At 37.5% G+C, this 27,494-nt stretch overlaps 1 protein-coding gene across 1 annotated transcript; it reads right to left on the minus strand.

Annotated features, from left to right (window-relative positions):
* Positions 1-4,381: 4,381 nt before the first annotated feature.
* Positions 4,382-22,312, minus strand: LOC145131553 (SCY1-like protein 2 B). Its single transcript, XM_079066230.1, has 14 exons — positions 21,568-22,312; positions 20,513-20,617; positions 18,682-18,792; positions 18,378-18,560; positions 18,107-18,233; positions 8,892-8,953; positions 8,715-8,801; positions 8,311-8,397; positions 8,073-8,186; positions 7,530-7,658; positions 6,012-6,074; positions 5,710-5,871; positions 5,506-5,624; positions 4,382-5,416 (listed from the first exon to the last, which is right to left on the minus strand). The coding sequence occupies exons 1-14, from the start codon at positions 22,051-22,053 to the stop codon at positions 4,624-4,626; spliced, it is 2,628 nt and encodes an 875-aa protein (XP_078922356.1). The 5' UTR covers positions 22,054-22,312; the 3' UTR covers positions 4,382-4,623.
* Positions 22,313-27,494: the final 5,182 nt, after the last annotated feature.

A 27,494-nucleotide genomic window follows, 5' to 3' on the forward strand; every position in this document is an offset into this window, starting at 1 on the left:
CAACTCCTAATGACGATTCTCGATGATTTTCGGAAGGATAAGGGTGTTTTGGGGTGTACGGTCAAGAGTTTAGAGAGAGAAGGAGAGAGTGTTCGGCCAGAAAAGTGTAAATGAGGGGTAGGGACTCTTATTTATAGGGGGTTTGCATGGTCGTTGGTGGGGTCCACCCGACGTTGGCCGTAAACGAGTGTATGGCCGTACACGGGTTTACGACCGTAAACTCACTTAGGCCGAAAACCATTTGATTTTTCAACAAGATTCGGGTTTTTCGCGCGATTTTGGTTTTGACTCGTATATAAATTTAATTATATAAAACTAAATGATTTTCTAAACCAAGAAGTTTGACGGGAACTTAATAAAATTCAAATTTTATTAACGGAAATCGGTTAATGGAAACGGAAAAAGGTTCGGGTTGTCACAGGGTCCTCCAACTCGTCGAGTAAACTCTAGAAATCCCGCGGCTATCTCCATCTCTACTCGGCGAGTTGGGGCCTCTAACTCGTCGAGTCGCCCTGAAAAAATGAATATAACTTAATTAAATATTATACCTGGGAGTCGGGATGTTACATTAAACAAGTCCAAAGCCCAGCGGCGTACATGGCTCGTACGTTGATGCTCATCCGAAGTCGGAACGTTGACCCAGTACGCGCAGCGTACTCTAGAGTACGCCCAGCGTACTGGCCAGTCAATCCATTTTCACTCTAAAGTCTTAATCCATTCAGCCTTCGTGTCCAAAACTTAATTCTAAGCTCAAAGTAACGTCTTAAGCCATAAAGTTGCAAAATTTATGCTTTTTCATGCATAGATGGGGCCCAAACCATGAATTAAGTCCATTAACTCACTTGGATGGTCACTAACACTTGCATGGTTGAGTCTTAACCACCAAGATCCGATTTTTATTACTTAAAACACTCCCAATAGTCCAAAAGGACTGCTCAAATGGCCTGGATTTGCTCATACTCCAAGATACCAAACCATGGGACCAAAAGATGCCATATTCTACCCTAATCCTATATCTAAGCTTGCAATGATCAAGATTCAAACTATATACCTTCACTAGGCTGGAAATGGTGCACACGCTCTGGATCTTCAAGCTCCTTCTTCTCCTTTGCTTCCTCCCAAACTTCCTTCTCCTTCAAAACCACCAAAGAACACCACAAACACCCAAGGCAAGCTCAAAATGCACACAAGGAGGTTAGGGTTCCAGATTTGCACTAAAAGGGCAGTGGAGGCTGAGAGAGTAAAGGACTTGAGGGACTTAAGGTCTTTAAATAGGGCAAAAACCCTAAAAATTAGGTTATTCATCTTGCTACAGTACGCCCCGCGTACTCCCAGTACGCCCAGCGTACTCCATAAGGTGCTCGCGATCCTTCTGCCTAGTACGCCCAGTGTACTTGTACGCCCAGTGTACTTGTACGCCCAGCGTACTAGGCTTAGCTCTCAAACCATCAAACTTCCGGAAGCCATAACTTCTTCGTTCTATGTCCGATGTCGACATTCTTTATATCCACGGAAAGGTAATAAGGAGCTCTACACTTCTATCAACTCAGCCTTGCCTTAAAGCTTTTCGAATTACAATCCAAAATCCATAAAGGCCCGAACTGACACATTACCAATATACCCTTGGTGTAACATCCCAAAAATACAGATAAAAATTTTGTTTTTAAATTCATTCCATTCATAAGAAACTGGTACCAAAGTATTCAAAAGAGTCACATTGTATCATAATATCAGAGTACAAATCCCAAAATCACTAAGTGCAGAAAAACATGGAGTGATGTGGTACGATCAAGCCGGGCCCTTCCCCTTCGAACTAGAAGTACCTGAAACATAAACTAAAAATTGTAAGCACAAAGCTTAGTGAGTTCCCCCAACATACCACATACCAATCAAACATACTACACAAACATATTGAACAAACATAGTGTCAAGCATATTTGGGTGTTAGCCTGCCCCTTCGGTCTATTTCAACCGGATACTGCCAATCATATATGGGTGCTGGCCTACCCTTCGGTCTATCTCAACCGGATACTGCCAAGCATATCTGGAGACTGGCCTACCCCTTCGATCTATTCCAACCGGATATCGGGTCTATTTCACCCCCTACTACTACCACATAATATCATAACAATAATCACAGTCATCATACAAATACAGACATGACTGACAATTATCACAAAGACAATCATCATGCTATAACATAACTAGTGGGTCGGCCTTGGTGCCTTCGACCCACGGCTACTGCGAAGGAAGACTCCCCTCAGACTGTGGGTATCAAATCGCACTCGGCGGATGACTCGCGAACTCCTCTCCCTATCGCACAAGCACAAAAGGCTCCTTTGCCTTTACCTTATTGGGCCTCCTACTCTCCAAGGCATAAAACCACTAAACCCAAAAAGGAATTCAAGCCTACCATAGGGCCTTTAAGGCCCACTATGTCCAAGGACCCCAAACATGGCCTTAGGCCCAAAAAGGACTTGCTACACTTAGGTGGGCCTGAGGCCCAATTTTCTCAAGTCTAAAGCCCAACACCAAACGAGCCCAAATTCTTCCAAGCCCACAGATCGCGTACGCGCGGAGTACTTGGGTTGTATGCCCATCGTACGCTGGTGTTGACCAAGTTCGAGGCGCTGACCCATTACGCGCGGCGTACACTTGAGTACGCACGACGTACTGCTCTGCCAACCAAACTTAGCTCCATGTCTTAATCCCTTTAGACCTTACGTCCAAAACCTATATCTAGACCCCTAGAAACGTCCTAAGCCATAAAGTTGCAAACTTTATGCTTTTGCATGTAAGGATAGGGCTCAAAACATGAATCAAGTCCATAAGCACACTTGGTTGGTCCCTAACACCTGCATGGTTAAGGTTTAACCATCAAGATCCGATTTTTTATGTCTCAAAACACCTCCAAGAGCTCAAAAGGACAACTCATATGATCTGAAGTTCCTCAACTCCAAGAATCCAAACTATGGGACCAAAAGATGACATTTTATACCCTAAAACTAGATATAAACATGCAATGGTCAAGGTTAAAGCTTTATACCTTCAATGGGTCAGAAATGGTGCCAAACTTCTGGATCTACAAGCTCTTCCCACTTCTTTGCTTCTTCTCAAGCTCCCTTCTTCTTCAAAGGCTCTAAAGAACACCAAAAATCACTCAAGAAGCTCACAAATGCACTAAGGTGGCTTAGGGTTCGAAATTTGCACTGCAAGGGCAATGGAGACCGAAGAGGTAAGGGACTTGGGGGACTTAAGGTCCTTAAATAGGGTGCAAACCCTAAAAACTAGGGTTTGCTTCAGACATGAGTACGCCATGCGTACACCACGTACGCCTAGCGTACGGGGTTAAGATCCACAACCAATTATGTGGCTAGTACGCTAGCGTAATCAATGACTACGCCCCGCGTACATTAGGGACTAAAATACAAGATATTTTACATTAGGGACTTAAAGGGAACTTACCGAAACTTGGATGTTACACTTGGGCTCCAAAACACGAACCGAACTTCCGGGTCATCCAATCTACACTTTCCACACCCAAAGCGGGGTCTAATACTATCTTTCTAAAGGCCCTAAGCCTTTTGATAATCGATCTTCGGGTCGCAACCCCGAATTAGGAAACAATTCGGAACAAGGTGTATCACACGTTGACTTCTAATTTAAGTTTTTATTTCAAGTGTGTTATACTTTTTAACTGTAAGTGTGTATTAGTTTACCAAAGGGTTTCTAGCCCAGCGGTATCCGGTGTTGTCTTCCCTCCTTGAGGTCGATGGTTCAAGTCCTGCAGTGGACATAGGTGGAATAATTTAGGAGTAATTTAATATATTTTTCGTTCAAAAAAAATGTGTATTAGTTTAATTTCAAGTGTGTTATGTTTTTTAAGTGTAAGTGTGATTTTCTTTAAGTTAATGAAATTTAAGTTTTTATTAAAATAATTTATTTATATTGATTTCTTTATAAAATAAATATTAAAAAGTAACATGGCAAGCATGACAACCCGTGCCATGTAAGTGGTAAGTTTTTGTTGTAGTATGGCAGATCTAACGTGGCGCCTACATGGACCGTGATAAGTATGGCACCACTTCATCCAGCCTTAGCACCCTTCGTGGCATAACCACCTTGTTTATTCATTATTTATGACAGGTATATTATGCCTTTAGCAGCCTCTCAACCGTAGGTTTACAGGAATCGCTAACCCTAATTTGTTACTTGAAACTTAACTAGTCAAAGCTTCAGCAAAGCATATCAACAATTTGCTCAAAGCTCCATAAAACCACGAAAGCATATCAACAATTTGCTCAAAGCTCCATAAAACCACGAAAACCAATCTGATTACTTGTATCACATTAATACCATATGGAACATTTTGAAACATGGATCGATAAACTGGTACATTTTATATAAAGAATTTTGAGTTTTAGCAACTAAACTCGTCAATGGCTAATGTAGTAATACACACAACGCATAAAGCAAATATATTATGCTATAAAAAATACAGAGAGAATGCCAAAAAAAAAAAAAAATACCGCTACAAAAGGTATGCCAAACTATTGAAGGAAAGGTTGAAAACATGGGGTAGGTGTTGATCCAATCACAAAATATATGAACATGCTGACTCAACTAGAGGAGATCCAGTAATGGAGGCTGCTCAGATGATGGTTTTGCACGGGATGGACGGGTTTGCCCTTGAGCTCCTCCTCCTCTACCTCTACCAACAGCATTCAGGGGAGGTGGAGCAAGTCTTAGTGCCTGAGGGGTCTTGCTTGAAGCAAATATGGAGCCAAGATCCGAGGCCTTGGGACCAGAAGTTGTTGATGATGATGATGTATCACCCTGCTGATGGTATCTTGGGAAACCCCCATTAGGAGGACTGCTGTCCATGTTGTTGCCCCAGTTGGTATTATAATTATTATTTACTTGATTTTCTGTACCTGTTAAAAATAGACCACCAACACCATTCGTAGCAGGAGGAGGCAAAGAATGATTAGTGGTAGGCTGTGTAAGCCAGTTTGCAAATGGATCTAAATCATCAAAGCTTGCACTTGAGGAGGTATTCGATTTCTCTTGATGGGGCCACTCGAATTCAACTGCTGGAGGACATGATGTTTGTGTTTGTGTTTGTGTTTGCTTCTGCTGATGAGTAGACATGATCATGGGGAATTGGACATCATGTTTGGGAGGCTGACTTAAAGGTTTAGGTTCCATTGAGGATCCTCTTGTTGTTGTTGTTGTCACCCAATCTTCATCCCATCTAGATGATGCATTACTTAACGAGGAGGAGGATGAAGCAGTTGGAATGTTTTTCTTCAAACCCCCATCACCAGTACTAGTAGTAGTAGTAGGTATAACAGGAAGCGACTTCAAATCAACTCCACTATCATTCATTGTTACTCCCTTTTTTTCTTCAACTTTCCTGTAATTCAACAATTACACTTGCATTTTGCAACACCAAAGGAAAAAAAAAATTGATAGATAGATAGATAGATGGATGGATAGGTGTACCTGAGAACACCCTTGACAAAGGACATGTACTTTGCAAACTGTTGAACGTTCAATTGTTGTGCAAGGACAAGAGGCACGACTAAGGGAAGAACATGCTCAACTACAAAGTCCACTCCATGCTAAACAACACACACACAGAGGGAAAATATGAGAATAGAATAGAATTGTGATAAGTGAAATAAATGTGTGGTGGGGGTGGGTCACCTGTTTCAAAATGGAATTTGCTACCCCAAGGGTACACATGAGAGTTGGAGCAGAACGATCAACAGCCGTGCAACGTTGAATTGTTTGCAGGATCTCCAAGATAGCTGGCTTATCAAGTAGCACAACCATATCACCTAAACATAACAAGGCATTCACTCTCACCTGCCACATATACGTACATGTAAATCATCTCTATCTCTACAAATTCACAAGTCTTTGTAAATTGTAACAAAAACCATATATAACTAACTATATCTCAACTGATACCACCCTCTGTCAATTATGTTAGAAAGATCACATACCGCAGCAACTGTCGTCTTTAGTGCCAATCCATGAACACGAGGCAAAATTGATTGTTTCACCAGCTGGATTTTAGTCAAAATACATCATATATGTTAGTATAATATAAGCTTCACTAATGGATTCTTTTTCTTCAGGTAAACCTAAAACTAAAGCTAAGCAACAATGAAATTATCAATACAACCTATCCAGCAACAATTATTAAGCAAATAACTGCTTTTACCACATGAAACTTGGAGGATGATTAATACTAATAGAGGCCTTATATTTTATATCGTAACCGCAACCTACCTACAAAGTAAAGCGCCTTATAAATATATATGAGCAACATTGGCATCGCTATGATCCTTCTAGTTATCAGTTTCCTTAAATCCAGGGATAAGAGTGAGGGTAGTTTTTATTGGTTTTCTTCTTTATTAGGTTCCTAAAAATAGTGTTCACCATTTAAGATATATATTTGACTTTGACTGTTATCCTTGATTAGACGAAATTATTCCTTCAGAAAGCTCATACAAGATAATGGACTAATAGACCATGTATTAAAGCAGCACACTCGATACATATCACATGTCATATAACAGAAAATTACAAGTAATAGTAAAATTTGTTAGCACAAAAGTTCAAAATTACCAAGACAAGAAGTTAAAAAAGAGATGCAATACCAAAAAAATAAAACAGAACAGGTAATTTCTAAGGTAGAGATAAGGAATACCAGAAGAGAAGAAAAAATATCAACTTTAAAAACAGAAAAGATAAAAAAAGAATTGTGCAAGTTGTAATTCACCAGCTTGTTCAGCTTCCCTTTAGATGAGTATTAACTTACATGTTAATCAATTACTCATCTGAAACACTAAGGCGGTGTTTGTTTTTGAAGAGGTAAAAGTCTTTGGTCTTTTTGCATGCTTGAGGAATAAAATCATAAATTGTGGACCAAAAGTCTTTTTCCATGTCTTTGGTCTTCATAAAAAAAAATTGCTTGTTTTTTTTAAGCCTTCATTAAAAAAAGACCGGTGGTGTTGGTGTTGGTGTTGGTGGTGGCGGCGATGGTGGTGGCGGAGGTAGGGGAAGGTGGCGGCGGAAGGCGGTGGTGGTGGCAACGGTGATGGCGGCATTGGTGGTGGAAAAGAAATATCACGTAGGGTTAGAACTTAGAAAACATCTTCCAAAATCAAAAGCTATTTTTTTGTCTTTTGGAAAAAGATGTCAAAAAGACTTTTTTATGTCTTTTGTCTTCTGAAAAACAACCAGTCTTTTCCTCAAATGTCTTTCCACCCGCAAACAGAAGAGGTCAAAAAATACTTTTTGCAAAAAAAAACACCACCTAAGATTACTCGTGCATTTCTCTGGTATTTAAAGAAAAGATGTTTGGTTTTTGCTAGGGACATAATCAGGCAAAAGATGCTAAGCTTGAAAACATCTAGTTTGCAGCTATCACTATCACCTAATATTTTCAACCTATACATAGATACTGATAATCCTTTATGAATTACCAATAACAAAAATCAATGATGCAAAATTACCTGAGGATCAAGTTTTGTAGCAAGGGAGACAGTTTTTTTGAGCACTTCCTCTTGCATCCGAGCATCAATATCATCATAGGCTCGCACAAGCATGGGCAACACATGAGAAACCAAGTGCTCCTGACTAGCCTGCCATCAATATCATAATTCATACACACCCAAACCAGCAATATTAAAACACTTGGGTAGGGTGAAAGACTTTCAAATAACATGAAGGCCGGACATACAAGATCAAGTAAGTTCTTCAATCAAAATTTTAAATAATACACTAAATACAAACAAGAGCCATGGAATTGTTTTAACAGTGTGACACCTGATGAGCTTCCTATAAGGTCAGAAATGCAAGAAGAGGGATAAACACACACACCACACCACACTAGTTTAGTTCTCCCATATATTGAGAATTGAGATGACAAAAAGTTCCTATTAATGATTATTCAGTTGTCTTCACTCAGAGAGGATTAGGAAGATGGCCATTCTGAAGTTCTATGTTTCAAATGAAAGACTTGAGGACTCTTAATGATAATAATACCAATTTGTTACCTTGTTGAAAATTAGCTCTGCATGCTTCACAAGTAGCAGTAGCGTCTCACCTGCAGCAGTTGTTAGGACGGGCACAAGAGCAGGCAGTGTTGATGTCTCAAAATCAACTTTATCCTGTCAAACATTAGGCAAAAATATCACACCCAGTGAAGTGTCAAATTCAAAAACATTTTATACAGAATGAATTTATACAAGCTGAATGAAAAATCTCTCATATGACTGATTAGCTATATGGTACCTGAGACTCAGCTATCATTAAAACCATGGGCAGAATCATCGGTTGCATCACCATATTCCGAAGCTCTGCACAGAGAGGCGGAAGAACCTACACAAACAATAAGTTCACTCATCATTTTAATTATATCAAAAACGAATTAAAAAAGACTGAAAAACTGAAATGGATTGTTTTTTGAACTATTAGAAAAAGAAAAAGGCCAAATCGGAGTCATTACTTTTGGAACAGAACAGCCAGAATTCACATTGCTCTAATGAAATAAAGCAACTGCTAGAGGCAAGTATAAACAATCTTACATACAACTGTTGATATACCCTTTTATCTAATGTAACCAATGTTATTCCAAAGCCCATGGCATAATTTCAGCTAAAAGATGAAGCACAAAGTGAGACTGGAAACACTTCAACCTTGTACCGTAAAACACGAGCATCGAAATCTTTCCACATGTCCAATAGTGCTTTTAGAAACTCTGACTTCTGTACATTATCTCTTGCCTGCAACCAAGAAAAAAATAAATCTTAAAAGCAAGCATATTTAATTAAGAAGCTTACAATAGATAATATAAATAAATTCCATGCACGTACAAGCATGTGGTCCAGGAAGCGAAGTGCTCGCAACCTAGTGTCATCACGGAAAAATGGAGAACCTGACAAGTAAGAACAGCATACAAGATTTAGATAATTCAAATATGGCTTCTCATTCCCAACCAGTTTTCCACTAAAAACCAAAGCTGACAATTCAACTTGATGAAAGTATATACTTCAACATTTGAATAAGTGAAAAGTATTCTCATATTCTGAAACAATAAGAAATGAGAATTCAACTCAATGCTGCATCTGAGGGCCACACATTATAGCAAGAATAAACAAGGAAAAACCTCCTAATCTTGGCAACATAACTATACAATATTTACTTCTAAAATTAAAGATTTAGATAATTCAGGATCCCTTTATCTTCTGTTTGTGTGGTGCACCCACCACTGAAATTCACATACCAGAGGCAGAAATCAAAAAAGATTCCAAGAAAAGAGGGGACCACTACTAGTCACACAAACATTACAGGATTGGTAGAGGAGCAGGGGATAAATGGGAATGAAGGACAAAAGTGATGTAGTGCCTGCCTATTTATTGTAGTGGAGCCAGCATGAAGGATCATGAGAGAATATTGGAAGCTTCTTATCCTTGGAGACCAGTAGCAGCTCGAATTGTTACTATCTATCTTATTTTCTTGCTTTGCTTGTTGTCTTTCTTGTTTATTCAGCCTTGTTTCTTATCAGTCCTTACCAGAAGTTAAAAGAGCAGTAATCTTGAGTGTCTTATTTTGTGTGCAAAGCAAATTCATTACAATTGGTATCAGAGCACGTCTTTCCTGAAGTAGAAGAATGGTTCCACCCAGGAATGATGTCGTTGGGGTTAGAGTGGATGTGGTTGAGGAGGAAATCGAATCCATTAAGGAAACCATGGCAAGTTTACAAGAGAATCTGAAGGCTCAACTCAGATCTCAGCTAAGATGGAAGAGCTTACCAAGAAATTTACAGCTATTGCAAAAGAAACTATCAAAACCACCATCTCTGAGTCGTAACGTCAGAGAAGGGGACGAAACTCCAAAAGGAACACCAAAGAGCAGCGGTGGGTCTGGTAGCGGAGGAGGATCAAGGGGTGAATTATGGTGGTGGATCCAACTGGCGATTCCGAAAGCTAGACATGCCGTTATTTGATGCAAAAAACCCCGATAGACGGATATTAAGAGCAGAACACTTCAATTTCTACAAGTTGTCGGAGGCCGATAAGGTGGAGGCGGCGTTGGTGGCCTTGGAAGGAGATGCGCCCCTTTGGTTCTAGTGGGAACACAAACAACGTCCCGTCACATGGTGGAGTGAGATGAAGTCGCTTTTGCTCCGACAGTTTCGTCCGATGAACGCAGGTACGATCTACAAACAATGGTTATCCCTTACGCAAGTCGGGTCGGTACTAGAGTATCAACGATCCTTTATTGAATAGTTAGCCCCTTTAAGCAACCTACCCGATGACATAACTATGGGCCAGTTTGTTAACAGGCTCCAAGATGACATATGATCAAAATCCCAATCATACCCACTCCAGGCTTTGGGGTCTCCCTGGGAACAGGAAAATCAGTGGAAGGAAAAGGGAAATGCCAAGGAGTTTTAATTCACATACAAGGGTTGGACATCCAGGAAGATTTTTTACCACTTACCTTGGGAAATTCAAATGTGATTACGGGGATTCAATGGCTGGAAAAGTTAGGTCCTGTTACTACAAACTGGAAGACACAAGTGATGAAGTTCCAACTAGAGGGGCAGGGAGTTACTCTTAAAGAAGATCCCTCCTTAGACATGCCATTAGATTCAAGAAAGGCATCGAGCCTGTGTCAGCTCAACCCTACAACCTACAGGTACTCACATGCTCAGAAAGAGGAAATTGAAAAACTGTTACAAGACATGTTGACTGCGGGGATCATTCAGCCATCTCGAAGCCCATTTGCCAACCCTATATATTACTGGTGAAAAAGAAGAACAATTTGTGGCGGTTCATATCGGACTCTCAACAAGGCCACTATAAAAGACAAGTTCCCTATACCGGTGATAGATGAACTACCAGATGAATTACATGGGTCAAGAATATTCTCCAAGCTAGATTTAAAGTCAGATACCACCAAATCAGAATGAAGTTGGAAGATGTCCCAAAAACTGCATTTAGAACACATGAAGGCCTTTATGAGTTCAGGGTCATGCCCTTCGACCTCACCAAGGCCCCTACCACCTTTCAATCAGTTAAGAACGAGGTTTTTCATCCCCACCTTCGTAAATTTGTGTTTGTGTTCTTCGACGATATCCTAATATATAGCCGTGATGAAAAGCAATATCTTAGGCATCTCGAAGTGGTTCTGGAAACACTGCATCAACGTGAGTTGTATGCAAATCCAAATAAATGCGAATGAGGAAAATCACAGATTGCATATTTGGGACACATGATATCAAAAGAGGGTGTATCTGTTGATCAGGAAAAGGTGACGGCTATGAGAATATGGCCTACTCCTAAAACCATACGTAAATTAAGAGGATTTTTGGGACTCGCGGGATATTATAGAAAATTCATAGCAAGTTGTGCTAGCATTGCAGCTCCTTTGACAGATCAGTTGTGAAAGGACTGTTTTGGGTGGTCAACGCAAGCGACTGATGCGTTTAACACACTCAAGAATGCCTTGACTCATACGCCCATCTTAGCTATGCTCGACTTCTCCAAGTTGTTTGTGGTTGAAACTAATGCTTCCGGGGCAGGCCTTGGGGTTGTCTTGTTACAAGACAGCCATCCGATTGCGTATTATAGCCAAGTATTAGGAATAAAAAATAGAATGAAGTCTGTGTATGAAAAAGAGTTAATAGCTATTGTGTTGGCGGCGAAGAAATGGAGGCATTACCTTATGGGAAGATATTTCTTAATCAGAACGGATCAACGTAGCCTAAAATACTTATGGAACAACTCGAAGTGGGGCCCGAATACCAAAAATGGATGTATAAGTCAGGGTTCTAAATAACACGCCATGGCGGGCCATGGCGTCGAGGCGTGGTGTAGACGTCCCGAAAACGACCTAGGCGGCTATGTAAAGCTTGGCTCCCAAATAACGTGGTAAGACGCGAAAAAGCGTGTTTTTTTGTGTAACGCAATTTTTTTTCTCCTGTGGAGCCGAGGTTCCGACATGCTTTACGAGTAACCGAGAGTCATCACGGGTGAACCTCCATGGCCACAAAAGGGTTTTTGTTCCTCCTTAGATTTGATCTAAGGATATAACATGCTTTTGTAATGTTCACCGACTTTTTGAAAGATGACATTTTGTAAGCTTTTAGTATGATTGTAAATCTGTGACTATATGTTAGATTAACATGTGAAAACATTAGGTTTTTGTTAATATATGGCTTGTTTATATAATTGGATGATAGTAAAAATATATGGATAGATATATAAAATTATAAAATATATTAAAATTTTGCCTCCTTGTGATGCCTTGAAAAACGCCAAGGCTTGAGGCTTGTCTATGGCGCCAAGTCACGCCTTACGTTATTTGCAACCATGGTATAAGCTGTTGGGGTTTGACTTTGAAATACAATACAAACCGGGAGTTGTTAACAAAGTGGCGGATGCTCTCTCTCTCTCTCTCTCTCTCTCTCTCGTGAATTCACCCCACCGACTGCATTGTGCACTCACTTCCTCCTGGTCTATTCCGTTAAAAGACTTGGATTAAGAAATAACTGCAGATTCCTTTATTCAGCAAGTGATAAAGGACTTAAGAGACGGAGGAAAACACCACATGGGGTACAAGATGAATAGGGAAAGACTGATGTACAAGGGCAGGATGGTCATTCCACAAAAATCTGAATTAATTCCCAAGTTATTGAAGGAGTTTCATGATTCAGTGATAGGTAGACATGTGGGTGAACTCAGAACTTACCAAAGGATAGCATTTGAATGATTTTGGGTGGGCATGAGGAAAGAAGTTCATAAATATGTTCAGGCATGCGGTGTTTGTCAAACTCAGAAAGCAATATCCACCCACCCAGCAGGTCTTCTACAACCCCTACCAATACCAGATCAAGTTGGGGATGAGATATCTATGGATTTCATAGGACTCCCTAACTCACATAGGTACAATGTTATTTTAGAAGTAGCGAACCGCCTTACAAAATACTCCCACTTCATTGCTATTAAGCATTCGTTCACAATAGTAACCATAGCTAGCATATTCATCAAAGAAGTGGTTCGCCTTCATGGATACCCGTCCTCAATAGTATCCGATCGAGATAAGGTGCTTATGAGCTTATTTTGGAGAGAGGTGTTTAGACTCTAAGGGACAAATTTACTTAGAAGCACTGCCTACCATCCACAAACGGATGGTTAAACAGAGATTGTCGACAAATCAGTAGAGATGTACTTACGATGTTTCATTCATCGTAATACTCCGTATCACACCAACAGTCACAACCTATCACACCAACACAACACTTCCTATCACACCAACAGTAAAATCACTCCCTTCAAAACATTGTATGGTAAGGATCCTCCACGTGCGATTCGAGTAGAGCAAGGGCAAACAGGTGTTTCAGCAGTAGAAGAACAGCTCATGGAGAAGAATGCCATTTTAGATAGTCTTAAGGGTTACCTATTGCAAGCACAACAAAGAACGAAAAAAAGAGCTAATAGATTTCGAAAAGATGTATCATTTGCAGAAGGAGACTGGGTTTATCTTAAATTACAGCCTTACAGGCAAAAATCGGTGACAAACAAACCATTTCAAAAATTGGTTGCACGCTCCTATGGTCCCTACCTGATTCTGCAGAAGATTTGATCGGTGGCATACAAGTTGCATCTCCCAAAAGGTGCAAAGATCCACCCCGTTTTTCATATCTTAATTTTTTTTTTTTTTTTTTTTTTAAAAAATGTAATAGGCAACCAGACAGCCCATCCAGAATTACCAGCACACTTATTTGAAGAAATGAGAGTGACATGGGAACCTGAAATGAAACAGTGAAGGGAGTGCGAACCCATGAGGAGCCTGGCCAAAGGACAGATGTATTGATTAAGTGGAAGGGAGTTCCAAAGTTTGAATCCACTTTGGAGGATTTCAGAATTAAGAACTATACAAGACAGATTTCCTGACTTTGACCTTAAGGACAAGGTCATACTAAGGGGTAATGTGGTGCACCCACCATTGAAATTCACATACTAAAGGCAAAAATCAAAAAAGATTCCAAAAAAAAGGGCCCACTACCCGTCACACAAACATTACAGGATTGGTAGAGGAGCAGGGGCAAAATGGGAATAAAGGACAAAAGTGATGTAGTGTCTGCCTATTTATTTTCTTGATTTTCTTGTTGTCTTTCTTGCTTATTCAGCCTTGTTTCTTATCAGAGAAGTTAATAGAACAGTAATCTTGAGTGTTATTTTGTGTGCAAAGCAAATTCATTACAGTTTAAAATTCCATTCCAACATTCCTCCTCAAGTTGACAAATGTATGTCCCACAATCCCAACTTGGAAACGTTGCACTCAATAAACTGGAACTTCATTATCACTACTTTTAGATGTCTAATTTCGCTCCAGAGGAGTATCGGTTTACATCCAAGTTTTCATGTTTCTTTCAGAAGATCTAGAACATATCTTTGTTGAAACACAAATACTCTTTGCATGCGTGGAGTAATCTCCATTCCAAGGAAATATTGTAGCTTTCCAAGATAAAACATGGAATGCAATTTTTTCTTCAAAGTTCTCAAACTCTTGAATATCATCCCTAGTGATGATCATATCATCAACATACACAAGTAATATCGACTTTTTAACATCACTAGTCAGTTTTAACACTCCTCACGTTAGAGCATAAATATTACACATGCCCATGAGACCCACACTAGATAAGAGGTTGTGGTTCCCGAGATGTCCCAACTACCTTTTCCCAAACAAAGTGACATTGATAGTTCACTTTAATGTGCTTAGTTCATTCAAGAAAGATCTGGTTCTTGGATATGTAAGAGACAACTTCATTGTCATAATACATATCCATTAGTTCACTTGTGTTATTTCCTAATTCTCGGGCTAGATGAAGAATCCATGCCAACTCACATTGTTCAGGGCGTAGCTCGATATTCTGATTATGCACTAGATAAGGAAACTATATATGTTTCTTACATTTTCAAGATACTAGATTTCCACCAAAGAGGTTGCAATAACCTATGGTTGACCTTTGACTGTAAGGGCACAAAGCATGACTTGCATCTCAGTATCCGCCTATCTAAGTGCGACCTCGATTTGTGTAGAGGAGCCCTGGCAAAAAAAAAGAGCACCTTTTAGATACCTTAGAATATGTATGTAGCACTACATCCCAATGACTTGTGTGCGGTGAAGACAACAACTGACTAACTACACCAAAGGAGAATGCAATATCCGGTCTCATGACAGTAAGATAATTAAATTTCCCCCGCTAATCTTTTGTATCTTCCTAGGTCCTCCAATGGTTCTCCAGCTTCCGGATACAACTTAATATTTGGGATCATTGGAAAGTCAGCATCGTGGCTGTAAAGCATGTCGGTCTCAACAAGGATATCAAGGATATATTTTCCCTGACAAAGGAGGAATCCATAACTAGATCGAGCAACCTAGATACGGAAAAAGTACTTGAGGTTTCTGTGATCTTTTATCTGAAATTCCTTTTAAATGAAGGTCTTATAAGCCACAATTCCTTTGTGATCATCATTGGTGACAACAATGTCATTAACATAGAATACCAAAATGATCATTTTACCATGTCGATGTCGAAAGTAATCACACTCGCTCCTTTTCATTCCAAACTTGTCCGCAACATGTGAAAATCGAGAAAACCGGACTCTGGGAGCTTGTTTATGGCCATGAGCGAGAGCATAAGACAATATACTTTGGATGACTCCTCCCCAACTATAAAACCAGGTGGTTGTTACATATAAACCTCCTCCTCAAGAACAGTATAGAAAAATGCGTTCTTGATATCAAGTTAAAGGAGCGGCCAATAACAGATAACAGCTAGTGCAATAATGAGACGTACAAACGTCATTAGATGTCATTTTGGCAACATGGCAACAGGGCTAAACGTCTCATTATAATTTTCCCCATAAATCTTAGAGTATCCTTTGGCAACAAGTATGGCCTTACGAGCAAGGGAGCCAAAATGAGAATACCCATTTGGGCAAATATTTCTTCATTCACTGCCGCAAGCCAACCTGGATGTGGATGAGCCTGAGCTTCAGATACAAATCGAGGCATATGATAATTGTCTAATGCTGACACAAAGGCATAATGGCTAGAAGACAAGTTAACATAAGAAATACGATCAAATATAGCATAGCCAAAGCGACCGATTGGTTTTACCAATTTGCAATTGCATTTTTCTTTTCTTTGGACAAATGGAACATCAAGTGGCACATAAGAGCACTTGAAGGGTCTAGAGTAGATACATGTGTGTCGGGGACATATTTGATATAGGTGGAACGAAGGATCACAACCGTTATGGTTATGGCTATAGGGGCACATGCAGTTAGAATATCTTGTACTACAATCGTTATGGTTATGGCTACATGGGCACAATTAACTGAAAAGGCAAACAGTGATAGGGAGATCCAAAAGTTGATCAAGGAATGCAAGACTCGACCAAACAAACATCCTAGATTTATGTTCATCATGATATTTTCAACTTTAGAAAAGGAAGAATAGCGAGAGGCCCTAGTGGGATTCCAGAAGGAGGAGATGAAGGACCTGTTTGGGTAGCTGGTTATCACATCCTCCTCAAATTGTTTTCATCAAAACCTTTTGCATCGCTCTACCCTAGTGGTACACGTGAGGCTCTTCATCGTAAGGGTGAGGAATACAAGTTATTTGGGCCTGATCAACCAAAATTTGTAAGAATGGCAGCAAAGTACGGGGATACTATAGTACCATTAGGAAGTATCGAAGAAGATGACATCACAGAGTTGGTTCTTTGGTATGAGAACATGATGAAAATCTCCTCCCTAAATCAATTTCATGAAAGCAAGGTTCAATCAAAGAAGAAACATATGAAAATGCATTGCAACCAAAAAATCAATTTCCTAGATCCCGGCTTGAGGACAAGCCTCTTCTTCAAGACGGCGGACTGGCGGTATTATAGAGAATGTGGTATGGGTCTTATATAAATATATTGGTAAACATGAGGGACTTGATTGTAATATCTATTACTATTATCTTTTTTGCACCCTATCTAGAACTATATGAAGAATAGGATAAATAGAGTAGTAATAGGAATAGTGGGGTATTCAGTCTTTTGCATTTGGAGTTAATAGTCATCCGCATTAGCTTGGGTAGGAGGTCATCTTTTTGAGACCCTCTCTGATTTAGAACTAAATCGGGAAGGATAATCATTTGATTAACTTCTCTGATTTGTTATTTTGTTATTTTCATTTGAAGTTCATAGTAATCAAGCATTCAATTCCTGTTCTTCATTATTGTTTTAAGATTCTTATCAAAACCCATCGAAATCCAAGTTCATATGAGGAAGTTATGGGTCGTAGAAATAGAGGATTGGATACGGTGTAAAGCACATTGCCCAAAAATGCACCAAAGGATCACATGATCGTGCAAAGGCCTTACACAATTGTGTAAGTCTCACGAAGTACCAAGCATGCAAAAGAAAAGTAGAATGCTAATATTGGACCAGGGAGGATTACACGATCGTGTAAGTATGTCAAAGTCATAAAAACCGGATTTTTATGAAGTGTGATGCTATTTTGGGCACATTTGAGCATTACATGATCATGTAATGAGTTACACCATCGTGTAACTAGGTCGGCCAGACATAACAAGTGAGATACAAGGTAATTGTTAAACCAACATCTCTCATTTCAGGCCCCGCTTCATTTGAGAGCTCCCAAAGTCGAATTTGAAGATCTTGAATCAAGGTATCTCCTTCTTCTTCCTTAGTAAAACTCTTGTGTTCATAAATGGTGGAGCCTGAGGAAGTTGCTAGAACTTGATCCAAACGGTTTGAATTTCTAGTATGATGTTGTGAGTTTAGTGATTATCCTACATGTTTATTATGAGTTTGTGGACATACATGAACATGCTATTTTAAAATGTGAAACCTCGTATAATTTGTCATGTTTTAAGATACTTTGCCTCACTTCGCTTGGGTGATTACATCTAGCCTCAGGTGTGTTGTTGCACTAGCTTGACTCACCTTTGACAACAATATAAGTTTATAGTTTTACATAATGTTTGGAAACCATACCTGTAAAATCCAAAGCTGAGGGTCTTAGAGCCTCGTTTGCTGAAAGCATTCTTTTCAAGTCAGTAACTAGTTCGTGAGGAATGGATGAAAAGGCTTCACTGGATAAGTATGTCAGATTATTCATGTACTGCATGGAAGAAACAAAAATGGACAGCTTGTATTATGGAAGGCATAAATTTTTTTTCTTCTGGTTTGTGTGGTTGAGAGGGGGTTGCTACTAGATACATTGAAAGATACTACGAAAATAAATAAGTATGAGTCAGAGTAATACCATTTTCACGTTATTGTGGCAGTCGAATAAAGGCTTTTTAGCAATCAAATGGTAAGCGAGGCATCCAAAGCTAAAAATATCAGAAGAGCATCCGAATGAAGGTGCCTTGGGCCTGACTAGTTCTGGAGCAGTGTAGTTCAGTGATGGTTGAAGAGGCAGTACTGAATCTTCAACATCATATTCCTGATGGATAAACATAAACAATTTCATGTGAAACATAATTCTAAACATTTGCAAATCTGATAAGAGTGATAGTAGAATTTAATTGACAAGTTTTACAATTCCTATCAAAGCTATGACTCACCGCATAATGGAAGGGCTGCACAGTAGATGAATCTGTAGATGAAAGGTCTGCTGATATTGAAAAACTGAATCCACCAAGCTTCCAAGCTCCACTTGAGTTGATGAGCACAGTCTGAGATATCCAATCAAGAAACATGGTCAAATGATATGCTGCAAATGTTGTGCATCAAATATGTCCAACAACACTCAAATGTTTGTCCCTCCATGTGGGATTAGAAGTCGTATAGTTAACTTCTATCATTAATCATTGATGATATATGAGAATCTAAACGAAAAACAAAATATGATAATTTGTTTGCTAAGGAAACTATGTAAATAGCACATTAGCAACATCAAGCATATAGTTTGTAGAGTTCAAACAAACCTATATTATTATACATCTTATCTAAACATGCTTGACTGGAGCAAAGTGAAAGTTAAAATCTATCAATTTGGACACAGGATGCACTAGACATCCTCACAGAAATCAATATCAACCACACATCACATTAACTTTAATTCATTATTATTACCACAATAATAGCAATATTCGTTGATATAGAATATACATGGAAATTGACACATGATGGTAATGATTAAGTTCTTTACTGAATCAAAATATTGTGTTCATAATAGTCCTGAAATGTATGGAGGTCTTAACACACGTATATCACAGCCTTCCACCCTCAAACTAACCACATTCTCTCTACCTTTTTGTAAAGAAGACATTAAGAAATTGGAATTTAAGGCTTCCCCGTGTTAATAGATTGAGAAAAAGGGATTTAATGCATACAACAAAGCTCATGATTATGTATTTATGTTTTAGGGAAATGGACACCATTTGAAGTCAATTATGGATTGAATTCTCTCACACCCATTAATTTGCTTCTCCCATTTAAAGTTCAAATCTCATCCAGACAAGCTGAGGAGATTAAGGAGTTGCATAAACAAGTGACGAACAAATTAAGAAGGTTAGTGTTGTTATGCTGCACATAAAGCCAAGACAAACAAAGCCGCAAGAAGGCGATTTTTGAATCGGCAGTGATAGCATCGTTGCGCTTAAAAAAATGAAAGATTCCATTCAAAGAGGAAGAGCAGGTTGATGCTAAGAGTTGATGTCCTATCTAGATCATTTAATGATTAAATGGCAACATCAATGTCTTGTGCACTACTTGGAAGATATCTACCTTGATGACTTGAGGGAAAATCCAGGCGGAGGAGGATGAAGTAGGTGTAACACTGCTCAAAAGATAATCAATCCTATGCAGACCCTAACTCGTATTAGCAATTTCTTGGCTCGTATTCCAGCTTTGGCATGGTATTAAGAGTATACATACAATCCAAATTGATCAAATACATGAACATTACTTGCTTGATTTTTTTGACTTAAATATATTTTGCAGAAAATATAATAGTGTACACACAGCATCAGTAGAAGGCAGCAACAATCAGGAATTTGGGGGACAATAGGACACATTATCTAGCTGCATGAATGTCTCCGCTGCCTTATCCAGAATTATTATTGGTTCCTTATGTTTTGTATTATTTTATCTAGTAGCAAAAAGGTCGTAACTCTTCCAGCGCCAAATAGGCTAAAATATCATCCAATCATGTACAGGTTATCTTTCTGTTCACTATACCTTCCTTTGGTTCAAGAATAGTTGTTGCAAAAAATACCCATCAAAGATTTAGACTCTAGGAGTTCAGAATCCTTGCAAAGTCACAAGCACAGATACATTGAAATAGTTGTATCACACAAAACAAAGAAAAAAACAGTCTGTTTCGGTGGAGTCTTTCCAGGAAATGTATGCGACTACCAAGCACAGATGTCATTGATATAAGGTTGTGTATACCTCAGGGGATATGGCACGATGAATGAGGCAGGCATTATTGTGAAGAAAGTCCAAACATTCTGCTACCTGAAGTAAACCATGCTTTACCTCCAACAAACCCATTTCCTACAGAAGAAAGAACAAACTTTTCAGCAACTTGTAGAAAGTATAATCACATAATTAATTATCCATATTTTTAAATGTTTTCAACAAGGTTTAGGACAGCATTTAAATCAGCATTATGTACAGACGGGCAGTCCACCCTACCCTAGATCATGTATCTGTCATACAGGAGAGAGAAAATGGTTCTTGTTTTTCCAAGATATAAGATGAATAAATATGTCTTAACCGATTAAGATCCAAAGTGATGTATTTTAAAATAAGTAATTGGGAAGAAAAAAGAATTGTCTAGAGGCCTTATTTTACAAGGCAATGTGGCCAAGAAAGTAATTATAGTAGTAGAGTTACCATAAAGAATTAAATACACATCGGCAAAAAGGACATTTTGTTTCCAGAAGCAATTATATGCTCAACTAAGGGCTTAGTCAACAATTATACCTCATTACCATAGACCACGATTCAGATAAGTAGTCTAGATGTTATAATAAAGAACATAACATTGATTATGCATCATTTTCACCAAGCTGTCAATGTAGCCTATTCTCATACCACAACATGGAATCCGAACTAATGGCAAACATACTACTAGATCAAATTCGTAATTCAACGAGAGTACACAGATGTCCTCGTAGAGTATTATCATGTATAATGCATAATTAAGTTACATGTATGATGTATCTTCTTCAATATTGCATAACACTACAAGCTCTTTAGTACAAGTTAAGTTGAATCTATCATGTATTAAAACCATTAATTTTAAAATTTTAGAATCCAAAAATATCCTATGATAATCTGCAAGGGATCTCCAGCTACCATACTCATATGCACTACTAAGAAGCATGAAATTAGGCAGTGCCAAAAATTAGATGGAAACTTTAATTGTTCCATTGAAACATAAACTGCAACACTATGATGCAGGCTGAAAAGGAAAGAGGAATTTATTTTGAAATACCTACCATCCCTTGAAGTTCCTTTGGCACTTTGGATATGTTATCCAATATACCAAGGGCGTTGGCTACAGAAGCAAATAAAGGCTCAGTAACCATTGCCATGGCATTTTTGTTCTCGTCTAGGGCTTGGATCACATGAACCACTCCTGGGTGCCTCAATCTAACTAATCTGGACGCATCAGCTCTGATGATCTCGAAGAAGGAGTCTTCGGCTGCTCTGGAAAGCCCCACGCGTACCCGAGCCTCCGATAAAGCGCGCTTGTCAAGAACCCAAACGCAGACTGTAGGATACTGGTGAGAAAGGAGGGTGGACCCGCCACGAGCCTTAGCGGAGTATAGCTTCCAAGCGAGGCCTGGTCCAGCGGAGCCGATCTGGTCAAGAAGCTCATAGTCCTGGAGGGCTTTGGGTCCGGTGACGTCCTGTACGGTCTTTTCAATCACCGCGGCTGTTTTCGCGAAGGCCTGAGTAAGAGTTTTCATATTGAGGGACATAATTGGTTGATTAAGTTTATTGGGTATCTGTGAATTTGATCGAGAAGGAGGATGAACCACAGGACCAATACCCTCAGAATTAGATCTATATTGCCAGACGTATATATCATTGAAGTCGTTGCTCAGATCAAATCCTTCGCCCCTCCGGCTTTCTCAGAGTCTTATGTCGAAGATAGTTGCGTTTTGTGTCGTGCATCTCACTGCTTCCCCTCACCGCCGAAGGAAATAGTCACTCCTTTCATTATTGATCGTCATGAATTAACAACGAACCAAAAACGATTCTGAGCATCAGAAATTTTATTAATAAAAAAACTAATTATACTAAAAATATTATTTTTTTTTACTCTATTAATAAACATCAAAACCGATAAAAAAAATAATAATAATAAAAATAACCTCGAATAGTGTAGATTCACACTATGAATAAACACCGTAAATATTTCAATTTTTAACATTCACAATGTGAAAAAGCTTGAACAGTTCAGATTCACATTGTGAATCTGACTTACTATTATGCACACTGTGAATCTGAGAAGATTCACAAAAAAAAAAAAAAAAAAAAAACCTCGATCAGTGTAGATTCACAATCTAAACTGTAAATATTTCAATTTTTAACATTCACAATGTGAAAAAACTCCGATCAGTTCAGATTCACGCTGTGAATCTGACTTAATATTATGCACACTGTGAATCTGAGAAAGTTCATAATATGAATCTGAACAGGTTCACAATGTGAATCTGAACTGAAATATCGTTTTTTACATGAATATGAATCTATGTTTAGAAAGTACAAAAAATCATGAATTTTGATATATTTATTAATTTTTTTCTATAAAAAAATAGACCTTAATTTTTCAACAAAGAAAATGAAGTGGATTTTTTTTGGAAAAAAAAATTTTCGTTTTTTATATATATCATCATGGATCTCTTTGGAAAGAGAACGAAAAATCGTGAACAACGGTATACTCGGGTTTTTTTTTCGATAAAAAACATGGCCTAAAAAAATTTAAACGAAAAAAAAATAGATTTTGTTATAATCCGGTGCATGTGCGTCCATTGTAAAAGTCTACAACCCTTTCTTTTCTCATTGATCGCTTTAAATTTCGACGCTTTGGATTGGTTCATTGGTTAATAATGGTTCTCTATTGAACTTTTCCATATATATATATATATATATATATATATATATATATATATATATATATATATATATATATATATATATATATATATAGGGAGAGGTTCAAATAAGAACTCAAATATGTTAATAACTCTAAGAACCAGTTTTTTAAAATGTTTTCATTAACGACATTTTGGACAAATCTAATATTTATATTGTATTAAACAAACTTTTTATTCTCTAGTTTACAAACTATTTGTCACTTGTCGTCGGACCGCCGCCGGACTAACATTAAATTCAACGACATTTTCTAGTCATATCCACAGCTTAATAGATTAAACTTTGTAGCTCCGATTTCTTTGGTAATATTTTTTATTTTTCCAACGAAAATATCCAAAACTTTAGTAAAAAAAAATAGAATTATGTCTTAAAAAATCATTTTTTTTCTAAATTGTAGATTTACAAAAAAAAAATACATGTGTATAAGAAATATTCACTGTTTAAAATAAAGTATTCACAGTTTAATAAACATAATAATTCAGTAATACACTGTTTAGTATTTCCATGCATACATTCATTAAAATTTGAACACAAAATTTATATACAATATACAACTTAATACAATCCATTTTTAGTTTATTACATAAAATTCACAACATAATATAATACAATCCATTATATACTAATTCTTATATTTAAAGTAGTCAAACTTAAACTCTCTCACCACCACCATGACCAACTACAACACATCACTATCAACCACACATGCTACTGTCACAATCATCATTCCTTCCGAATCAAACCTGTATATAAAATCAGTGATTGACAGCTTAATACTATATTCACAATTTAATAAACCGATTAATTCATTTACTCAAAGTTTCATGCAAAATAATTATAAAAACTAATACATTTTTACATATTTATACAACAAAAAGTATATATATTCACAAAGAAATTAATACAAACAATCATACATAAATCATTCATAATTTAACACAAAATTCATGGAAAATTCACAGTTTAAATAGAAAATACACAGCTTAATGCAACCAATTCATTGTTTATAACATAAAAATCACAGTTTAATATATAAAATTCACAACTCAATATAATATATTCACAACTTAAACAGAAAATTCATAGCTTAATGCAATTAATTCACAATTTAAAACACAAAAATCACAGCTTAATACGAAAAATTCACAGATTAATAAAATAAATTCACAGTTAAATACACAAAAAAATATGCATTCACATCCATATTATCAACTTAAAACACTTAATACAGTCAATTCACATTTTAATACATAAAATTCACAAATTAAATATAATAATTTCAAAGTTTAATATACAAAAATTATATATTTACGGCCATATCCAACTTAAAACTTACATTTCAAGATTTTAATTCACACTTTAATAAAGCATTTTAGGAGTCTCAATCACAATATTTACATCTTAAAAAACATACTTGATTATGTTGAATTATTTCATCAAATACATTTTATGCACCACACAAATTCACAGTCTAATAAAACATTTATAGACATTCATTCACATTTTAATTTACATTATTCACAAAAAAAATTATACAACGCATTCAGACGTTCATCGGTCATATTTTTACCAAGAGTATGGAGATGAAGACTACCTGGCGGAGTTTCACCGGAGCGACAAGCGGCAGAGGTGGCGGCGATTGACGGTGTCGGTAACTGTAGCTTGTAGATTTGGTCTCGTCGTTGACCGGAACTTGTAGACCTGTCCTTATCGGTTGCCATAACTAATAGATCTGTTCTCTAGTGCGTCGAATGACAATGACGAAGGCGGTGATTCACGATAGTTGTGGTGTTATGGTTTCAGATCTGAGATATTTCGGCATGTGGTAGTCGTTTTCATCAGTTTCTCTTTGGATCTGAGATATTCCGACGATTTAGAACTAGATCTAACATTTTTGTGGTTTAGAGAGAAAAGTAGAAATTGATGTGGTGCTTTGATGGAGTTCATAGAGATCTAAAAGAAAATAGAACCAAAGGACGTTGACATTGTTGGTGGTAGTTTGATGTCATCTGACGGAGCAACGGTGGAGGAGAGAAATCGGAGGTTCCAGATCTGAAATTCTGATGGCAGATGTTATCTCTGATGATACGAGGATGCGATGGTGGTTGTGAACTTGTGGTGGTGTTCTTCAGATGTTCTTGAAGTAGATGAGAGTATATAATTTTGTTTTTTGAAAATTGTAAGTGAATGTCATCATATCATAATGCTCTTGTGGTGATTGTGAATGAGATTATAAAAAAAAAACCATTATGCCCTTTTATCTTTTTGTCATTTATAAAAACTTTAAAAAAATCAAAATATTTGAAAAAAATGACAAAAATAAGTTTAAAATTAGTGGTTCTTAGAGTTCTTAACATTTTTGGGTTCTCAATTGAACCTCTCCCTATATATATATATATATATATATATATATATATATATATATATATATATATATATATATATATATATATATATATATATATATATATATATAGAGAGAGAGAGAGAGGGGGGGGGGGGGGGGGAAGGATCATTTGAGAACTCATAGTTTCCCGAGAACTAAAAGTGGAGCGTTAGATCAAAAATTTTGATGGCTTAGATTAAAGATGGCATAACTGTAAATATAAGTGAATTTAAGGAGAATTTGGGTTATTATCAATAGATCTAAGGGGTAAATCTATCAATCCAGAAAATAAACAAAATTTAAATTGCCAATTAAACGAGGAAATCACCAAAATACTTTCTCTCTCTACCTCTCTCTCTCTCTCTCTCGTCTTCATTCAACACAGATGATCAAAGATGACTCCCTCATTCGTCGATCGTCTCCCCCTTCCCTTCATCGGCGACTATCAATCCACGTTTATTGATCTCCAGCGTTGTTGTTGCATTATCTCCACCTCCTCCGCCAATCGATCGCTTATCGTCTCACACGATTTTCCCCAAAATAAACACCACTGTCCTCCAGATCTGGAATTAATCGCTAAACCTTAATGCCTTGTCGTCTGAGTTCGTTCCCAGCCTGTCTTCGACCTGTTCTACACCAGATTCTTGCCAAAGCACTTCGACTTCGTTGCTCGTTATCAGGTACTTTCCTCATGTATTCATGTTTTTGGTTTCTGTTATTTTTTCACAGTTTCAATTAATCATAGTTCCTTTCATTTATCTTAGATAGATTAATGACAAGCAACTGTCTAAGGTCACTTCCTTCATGAACTTTTCCTTTATGAACTTTGTAGAAACGGTCCTCCGGATGCGGGATGCATCAAATTTAGAAAAGTTTATTCTAACATGTCGTATTTCCTCTGATGCATCCCAAATAAAATTATGGATTTCTGCTGCAATCTCGCACAATGTTCGGGAGCTTGATCTCTGTATAGTGGATATGATTTTATCTGTGATTCTAAGGTCTATGTTTCATTTTGATATTTGAAATGTGAATTAGACTTTACATTTCTTTCTTTCTTTCTAAGTTGTAATGTTGATTTATTCCATTCCAGGCTGATGAAAATTTGAGGCTGATAAAAACATCGTTGCATGAGGCTGTTGAAGCCTGTATAGATGCTGCAGGACATGATTTTGATCCTTCACTACAACACTGTGTAGATACTGCAGGACATGAGTTTGATCCTTCTCTACAACAGACACTACTGAGAGCTGCAAGCTATTGGCAAGCGTTTTGTAGGTAAGTTTTTCATTTGTTGGTAGAAGATATATATATTGTGATAATAGTGGATATGGTGAACAATCATTTATATATTTGATTTGTCCACTTGATGTTTGAAGGCTTGAAATAAGTTTATTGAATTCAAGTGAAGTCTTTCATGTAACATATGTTGGTCTAAAACTAGTAATCATCCTTTTGCCATAATGTTAAGCTTCCTTTAAGAGTTGAGAGAAACTGGTAATGTTAAGCTTATAAATGGTGGTGGTGGTTGTAAGTTTTTCTAATTTTTGGTCAACGTTAAGACCAAGGACAAAATGACAGGTTTTAGTTGATTAAGTAAGATGTTGATGGTGTTATTTGCATATCATCTACACAAGAATCTGAAAATTATGTTTTTACTGTTAAAGTCGAGAATGAGACCAATTGATCAAATAATTTGTTATTTTATCAGTTATTAGAGTATATATATATATATATATATATATATATATATATATACACACACACTGAAGGACATGATCGACTAATTGGTTTTAATTAAATGTGTTGGCTTTGTAGTGGTTTATTGGGGATCAATAAGAAAATTGTTTTATGTTTTTATCCATATTATGTCGT

Source organism: Lactuca virosa, chromosome 1 (genome assembly GCF_052849685.1).
Source record: "Lactuca virosa cultivar CGN04683 chromosome 1, Lactuca_virosa_CGN04683_v6, whole genome shotgun sequence".
Lineage (NCBI taxonomy): Eukaryota > Viridiplantae > Streptophyta > Magnoliopsida > Asterales > Asteraceae > Lactuca > Lactuca virosa.

Bases quoted from the DNA above. Each gene is read 5' to 3' on its own strand.
- LOC145131553 (XM_079066230.1), bottom strand. From the start codon at position 22,053: ATGTCCCTCAATATGAAAACTCTTACTCAGGCCTTCGCGAAAACAGCC. The intron at 18,561-18,681 runs GTGAGTCATAGC...TTTATCCATCAG, and splicing joins TGCAGCCCTTCCATTATGCG to GAATATGATGTTGAAGATTC. The intron at 5,625-5,709 runs GTGACCCACCCC...TGTGTTGTTTAG, and splicing joins CAAATTCCATTTTGAAACAG to CATGGAGTGGACTTTGTAGT.